The sequence below is a fragment of the Lactuca saligna genome, chromosome 5 (assembly GCF_052625555.1).
Source record: "Lactuca saligna cultivar CGN05327 chromosome 5, ASM5262555v1, whole genome shotgun sequence".
NCBI classification, from domain to species: Eukaryota; Viridiplantae; Streptophyta; class Magnoliopsida; order Asterales; family Asteraceae; genus Lactuca; species Lactuca saligna.
Genome location: NC_136421.1, coordinates 220,456,457 through 220,464,315, shown reverse-complemented (window position 1 = coordinate 220,464,315; position 7,859 = coordinate 220,456,457). Strand labels below are relative to the sequence as shown.

The 7,859-nt window shown below is 35.0% G+C and overlaps 1 protein-coding gene across 1 annotated transcript; it reads right to left on the bottom strand.

Annotated features, from left to right (window-relative positions):
* Positions 1-2,876: 2,876 nt before the first annotated feature.
* On the bottom strand, positions 2,877-7,133 carry LOC145046282 (beta-galactosidase 15-like). Its single transcript, XM_078994577.1, has 15 exons — positions 6,966-7,133; positions 6,645-6,853; positions 6,025-6,094; positions 5,835-5,927; positions 5,600-5,743; positions 5,421-5,509; positions 5,222-5,327; positions 5,034-5,121; positions 4,801-4,919; positions 4,561-4,722; positions 4,290-4,483; positions 3,976-4,189; positions 3,659-3,883; positions 3,067-3,564; positions 2,877-2,984 (listed from the first exon to the last, which is right to left on the bottom strand). Exons 1-15 carry the CDS (start codon positions 7,131-7,133, stop codon positions 2,877-2,879), a joined length of 2,487 nt encoding a protein of 828 aa, XP_078850703.1.
* Between the last annotated feature and the right edge of the window lie 726 nt (positions 7,134-7,859).

Sequence of the window (7,859 nt, the reverse complement as noted above, 5' to 3'; positions counted from 1 at the left end):
ATAATTCTAATAAGCTGATGAAACTGAATTCAAAATACAAGAAGATAAAAGGAATTATTGAAGGGAAACTGGAGGAACATCAATATAGTTACCAATAATGAACAATAGCGTATTGACGTAAGACCCATTGATTTCCACAGAGAATGGCAGTGGGAAGGCGGTGAAGGAGCCAAAGCTTGGAGAAGATGGAGATGAACCCGAGGGCACAATCAACAGTGTAGTGGTTTTAGGGCTTGTTGATAGGAAAAGAGGAAAATGTTGGAATATGGTTTTTAGGAATTGGTGCTTAGAAAAAACATGGAGTACCTTAGAGGCGGTGTATCATGGGGAGGACACATAGTGTCGATGAAAAAACCAGGAAGAATGAAGAACAAACAGCGGAGAACAGAAACTGAATATACCTCCTAAAAAGTTTTCCAAAATTAATGAACCCTATGTATATTATTACCTTTGAATATACGTTAACACTTCGAAAATGAAAAAGATGGAGACGTTGCAATTAGTGGTGGATCAAATATCAATCGCGCTTTGTTGTCGCCATCTTCTCCAGCCTCCGTCCTCGTTCTCTTCTGGACCTACTATCGCTACACTCCTTTGTACCTGAAATAGCCGACGGTGAATGGGAAACCCAGAGGTCCAAGACACAAATAGGAAGAGGGTCAAGCGGCGAGGGAAAGATAAAGTGAGTGGTGGTGGAAGGATCGGGAAGCAAAAGACGTAACCATCATTTGATGGAGGAATTACAAAGCGGTGGGAAAGAAAGGTTCGAAAAGTAGCACTTGATTGGATAACAAGGGCGGTGGGCACTAATCTTTTGTCTATTGGCTTTTGGACACGTGTATATTGGCTTCTGTAACACATGTTTCCAAACATTGACCAAAAAAAATTAAAAGTGGTTAAAAGTTGTCCAAAGGAAAAAAAAATCCCCCACTACAAAGAACTGTTCACAAGGATGCTTCTAAATCAATATAATATATAATTGGTTAGTCATGTTCTATTGGAAGCCAACATAATCCCCAATCTTCATAGTTTTGATTAATTCAACATTGGTGGAGTTGATTTGGCCAGGAGAATCGACACTTTTAGGCGTAAATGACCGTTTGTGATTGGTAGTATCACATGACTTGGAGCAGTGGCGGATCTAGGAAAAAGAACTAGGGTATGCAACGACCGATCCAAAAAACAATTGTTGGTGTTACAATATAATTGATGATGTTAAATAAAAATTAAATAATTAATTAAATTTTTGTAAGTAAAGTCAAAAATTACAATAATTCTTCAAGAGATTCAAATTTAATTAAAATTGTAAATATTGAAAACAATATACAATTTTCATTTTTTTTGTTTATAATCTTAGTTAACCAACTATATATCTATTTTCTAATATTATATATTGTTAAACATTATATATGTGACAAGTTCTTAATGCATATAATAAATAAAAGACATAACTTACAAAGGGGCTTTTGATAAAAAAAAAAAGAATGTAATTCGGGTACGTACGTAGGGTTATGCTTTGGTAAAGACTCTAGGCACAAGTTTCAATTTGTTATTCTATTTCCTATACAAAGGAGCAGTTAGCAAACATTGGACAACAACTTTTACTTTTAAAACACTTTTATGTTTATCAAGATTTAACAAAAAGAGTTAGAGAGAAGCACATACCGATACTATATGCATTTCTTCCGAAGAGAAGTGAACAGTCCGCTGGAGAACTGGAGATGAAGGGACGAGATGATTTGCATATCTGATACAAAGGACTCTAGTACTGCAGCGTTTGACGGAAAAGGTGCTCTGACGGAGAGGTCCGTCCGAGGATGCAAATCATTTGGTGATTTATGAATGCCAAATGATGTTCGTACAATGTTTTTCTGGCATTGGATTTTTTTAGGGTCGATATCTTTATGATTAACATTTTATTTTCTTTTATAATTTCTAGAAGATTTGTTATATGATTTCCGGTTTATCAAGGTCAAAAAGCTAGATGTGATTTTCTTTTTTGTATTAAAATTTTGAAGATAAAATTTTGAATTATCTTAATATTGTTTTAGCGAGTCTTCATCCCCTACTTTCGAGGTATGCAAGTTTTTTGAGGAGGGTATGCAAAGACTAATTTGTATATATAAATTTTTTAGAACATAAATAATTAGTATTTATTGTAAAACTTCAAGGGTATGCAATTGCATACCCTTATTATACTGTAGATCCGCCCCTGACTTGGGGCATGTTTTTCAAGTTGAAGCTCGAAGAAATGTCTCTGAATTTAACCGACATCCATTTGGTTTATGAAGAAGAGGTTTTGACACCTTTATTAATTATTCTCACTGGTTTGCAATCAATTGCAGTCGAGGACGATTGCTAGTGATTAAAATCGATTGTATTTGACGAGCTAGATCATTTTTTTGGTTGAGGTTAGGAATAGTTTCAACATCAATGTGGTGCCCCATATTAATTTTCGGTGTGGACTGGGAGTCCATTAGATCCACAACATTCCACTCTCTAGTCTATATACAGCCTATTGTTTTGTTTTGAGGCCCAACTCTAACCATCTCGGACCCACTTAACTTTTTCCTCTTTCGGCCCATCAGGCCCATCATCGAGGTCCACTACAGCGTCACTGGGGTCAGGGAAAATCAGAGCTTTTTAGAGCCCATTATTTGAGGATATGATCCCCAGGAAGTCAAATATATCGTTATCTATTACCAAGCACCGATTGACATATATACATGCACAGGTGTATTTTCTTCTTGAAAAACAAATTAAAAAATTTCCAACCAGTCAATCCCAAATTTAATTAAAAAAATTAAATTGTTATCAAGATCGCAGTCTTCATTTCGAAAACAAACAAAAAAAATAATGAAAAGAGCAATAACTAACTAACAAACTACTTCTGCAACAAGTCTCTTTCTGATACCCTTACAATCGACGGATCCAAACACGGCTTCATTTGCTGCAACCACACATTTCTCCTTCCCAATGCATTCCTGTTCACGAATAATATTATGAACATATCATTTTATGACTCTAAACATTAAACAAATTAAACATGCCGTGTTGATCATTCACCTTTTTCAATACGTCCAAAGCATTCTTTCCCCCTTGACAAGTCCCCTTTTGAAACGACCCACAGCTCCCTTGAACGTCTCCAAAAGAAGCAAATCGAACTGCAGTGATGCTTCGACCATGGCTGCACGATATCTCCATCGTCTTGTTCTCGTATGCATAACCACACGCCTTTCCGACTGACACTGTCTGGAAATTCACCGACGATGGGTTGCCTCCAAATTCCTCCCACAAAACCAGTTCATTCTGATCACCATCCACCAAGAACGATCGTGGAACATGATACCACCTTTGCGTCGGTAAACCACAGGCCCTAACACACTTGTTGTTATCGTATTTACCACGATAATCGCAAGCTTTCTCCGAGCAATTATGGTTTTTTGCAATGTTGCTTGGCCAATATCTACCGATGCTTTTCCCGTTCACCCATGCAAGTCCTTTACCTAGTCCGTCAAGATCCAATGACACCGGATCTTTTCCCATCGGAGCTTTGAATGTCGTCTGCATGCATCCAGATCAATTATAATTAGTACTAATTAATAAGATTAAACAATATTTGATCTTTATACCAAATGAAATACATTCGTATATATACCTTGTACCAAGTCATTTTTCGTTGTGTGGGAAGATCATGAGTTTTCCACTCGGAGGAATCGACTTTAACAAGGTTATTATATTGATCGATGCTTTTTATTCCGGCTTTAAAAGACCATTCGTGGGAAGAAAGATCTGTAATGACAGTTTGATCGCCTTTCCTTCCTATGATCTCTACTGGACCAGGAACACCATTTGCAATCATATCAAATTTCGGCCCATAATGCTGCGCTCGATATATAAACAACATTACATGCATATGAATATAAATTAATCCATATATAGTAAAATATACGTATGTAGTTCTCGTTTTGTTACCTGAAAACCGGTGGTGACGCTAAGTAGGGTTATTTGATTCAGGCCAGGTTTCAACTTAATCTTTTTCTCGAAAACATAATGGAAAATTCCGTATGTAACAAATTCTCTTCCTATATATTCACCGTTTACGTATGCATGGAGAACTTGGCCAGTACAATTAACTCTCAGGCTCATATCATCGCTCCAAATCGGGTCATTCTCATCGATATTCACACTTGAGTTGATAATCAAAAGAAATATTCGAGTTAATAAGTAACTAAGTTGATTATCGTTGTTATTGTTGATCTATAAAGTGATCATATATGTATATATACCTGGTCATGTACCATAGGTAGTCACTAACATCATTAGCAGCTTTTTGATCCATGAGTTTAGAAGCAGTTTTGTCTCCCTTGCCTTTAATAACCGTGTCATCGATGTTCTCATGCCTCCATGCCCACTTCAAAGGTACTGGTTCTTGCTCTGTTTGATTTGCTTTCTTCTCTATCACCCATGTTTCAGTGTTCACCTGTGAAAAGTTCGATGCAAATCTTAACGACATTTCCATTCTTATCGGTACATGAAGATAAGTATTTGGTTACCTACCTTGGCTGTGTTATAGACTTCATTCTTACAGTCGGGAAGTAAACTAACAGACCATGCAGGAACGTCGTACAGTGTTCCTTGAAAACTAACCCTAGCATCCGATGTCGTATTTGTATTGCTCAAAAAACAACCAGTTCCATCGGTTGACTGATAAATCGATGCCTGTCATCCCCATAAACAAACAAAGAAAATTAAACATACTCTTAATTATTTCCAGCAAGTAATTATATATAGTTATACCGAAACTGAATTCCCCATGTCTGTGTGTGAAACATTGCCATGGATAAGAACCTTCTCCATGGAATGAAGAGCATCATGGAGCTTCTTCAAGTGCCCAAATTTGGGTTGATTGAAATTCCCTATAACAAATCCCATCATTCGATCAGTTGAGTTGCTTATACTTGCATGTCATCATCATTATTTAACATTTAACATGTATTAATTTGTGAAATCGAAAATAGAAGATACATAACCATATTCATCAAGAGGAGCATCATAGTCGTATGAGGTTGTGATTAATGGACCACCAGCAGATCTACCAAAATTTGTGCCACCATGATACTAGGCGCATAAAGAAAGTAACATATTGTAAATATATTGATTCATTATTTAAGACTCATGAACTAATTGTGAAGTAAAGAAGAACAATAGTATTAAATACCATATAGTAGTTATTGAAAGTGCCTCCACGCTGAAAAAACCTTGCAGTAGCATAAGCAATATCCTCAGTTGTTCTAAACGGATCTGAACCACCCCAACTCTTGAACCTAATTATTAATCCAAAATTTTATCATAACAAAAAAGCAAATTTAACAAAAATAAAGAAGTATTAATAATATTGACATAATTATATAAAATACCATCCAGTCCAGTTTTCAGTCCACATCTTTGGGCTATTGGGATTGTTGGGAGTAAATTCATCACAATACCAGCCATTGCATGTATTTATCTGGCAACATTAATTAAGTAGACTATAATCAGACTTCTAAGCTACATTTGTAAATTTAAAACAAATATGAATTCATTAATGGTTAATTACCATAGGCTTTGGAGCATCACTTTGTTGACACATGATCCATGGGACACCAATATTAAGTGAATCAGCCATCTTTGCACACCAGTCGACATAAACTTTCGCAGCATGTCCATAAGATGTCATCACATTTCCATACTCATTTTCGATCTGTTTATGGTTCAATATAATCATCGATATTAATTATACTGAAGTTATAAATGCAAAATGAATTAAGGATTGCATGAAACAAGATTAATACCTGGGAAAGAATGATGGGTCCTCCTTGAGAAGCAAAAAGCTTCTCTTTTTTTACCAATTCGACTATCTTTTCAGTAAAATTTTGCATCTCTTTCTGATATTCGTTCGATACACAAAAGCAATCGTGTTAGCTATATATAATATTATAACAATTAACAAAATATGATCAATAACTGATAAAATATAATTACCATGTACACAGTATTATCTGTTCGAAGTTCTTCAATCCCACGCATGTTGTGCAACCATAGTGGAAATCCTCTGAAACCATTATATAAAACATGCAACATTAATGATAGGGAAAATGACTTAAAAGCCCAACAAAGTTTCCAAAACATTCAAAAAATCTCAATTATGTTTTATCTGTTCAAAAAACCCAACGAACTTAACTTTTTGTCTAAAAAGTCCAACAAAGTTCCAAACCATTCAAAAAATCTCAATTTTGTTTTGTTTAAGTTCATTGGGGTTTTTTTTGAACAGTCAAAACATGATCGGAGTTTTGTAAACGTTTTGGAAACTTTGTTGATCTAACAAGTCATTTTCCCGATACGGTAATAAGCCACATCATCTATTCCTCTTATTTGACTTTCAGGAAAGTGTAACTTAGTTGAGATTTTTAGACAAAATGTAAAGTTCATTGGGTTTTTTTGGACACACAAAACATGATTGAGGTTTTTTGAACAGTTTGAAAACTTCGTTGGGTTTGTAAATCATTTTCCCTTAATGATACCACTAAAAAAAGGTGTCAATAAAGCAAGATGTTTGAAATAAGTAGACACAAATTAATACAAGAAAAGAAAAAACAACAAACCCGTAATTCCATTCGGCACAAACATAAGGTCCGATACGAAGTACAACATATAGGCCTTGATCTTGAATGGTTTTTATAAACCTTATAAAATCCAAATTGCCAGAAAAGTCATACTGGCGACGAAAAGGCTCATGAGCATTCCAAAAAACATAAGTTTCGATTGCATCGAGGCCACCCTCTTTAGCCTTCTTAATCAAATCAGGCCACATCTAATATTATAAAGCACATCATATGTATATTTGATAAGACAATGGTTACAAAGTAAGTTTATAGCATTAGATAGGTGGTATAAATTTTTGAAAAGAAAGGTGGTATATATACCTCGGGCGTGCTACGTGGATAATGAATGGAGCCACAGATGAGAAGACGGCGCTGGCCATCAATGGTGATGGCCCTACCATCGTGAGAAACTTGGGTTGCGTTAGCGGTTGATATGCATTGATGAAGAAGAAGTAGAGAAAGCAAAAGGAGAGTAGTACTCAATCCCATCATGATCGAGGGAGAATGCATAGAAGATCAGTATCAAGATTGGTGTATATTTATAGGGATGTTGTCAATTGTCACAGTGAATTGTGGAGTAGTTGAAAGCTCATGAAAATTCGGTGTTCAAGAGTTGAAGTGGTATAAATCTAAGTAATCAATTTCCGATGTTTGTTCTAACATTTCCTAAAAAACACCAAAACAATAGCAATTCATTTAGAAAATATTTTGCACTTTTTAACTGGCACAAAAGACAATTTTTTAGAAATACGTACGTTCTTTTACTTATATCATGTCATGTCATATTCTTTCGAACATATCTTAGGAGCTTTTGTAATTACTTTTATTTTTTGCAATTACTTTTATATTGGTGTAGTATCAATCGTTTCTTTTAGTCCTCCCTGCCACATTAACAACTAAGCAATGTTACTATTGTTTCAAACATATCATATCCTTTTGCAATAATTTTATATTACTTTTTAAATATATCGTAAATACAAATATGCGAGGGTACAATAATCCCAGAATTAATGTTGATCAACATATGTCAAACTTTTATAGTCACATCGTTGAATATTACGTTATATCTTTCATTGGATGATTTTGAATTCATATTTTTCACACTTGGATGAGATATGTTGTGAAAAAAATGACGTACTATAAAAATAATAGAAAAAGAGATAACAACGAAGTTGATATTGGGCCAACTGACCAAGAATATTAAATCAAGGGAAT

Bases quoted from the DNA above. Each gene is read 5' to 3' on its own strand.
- LOC145046282 (XM_078994577.1), bottom strand. From the start codon at position 7,133: ATGGGATTGAGTACTACTCTCCTTTTGCTTTCTCTACTTCTTCTTCAT. The intron at 5,510-5,599 runs GTAATTAACCAT...TAATGTTGCCAG, and splicing joins GTGATGCTCCAAAGCCTATG to ATAAATACATGCAATGGCTG. The intron at 4,723-4,800 runs GTATAACTATAT...TGGGGATGACAG, and splicing joins ACATGGGGAATTCAGTTTCG to GCATCGATTTATCAGTCAAC.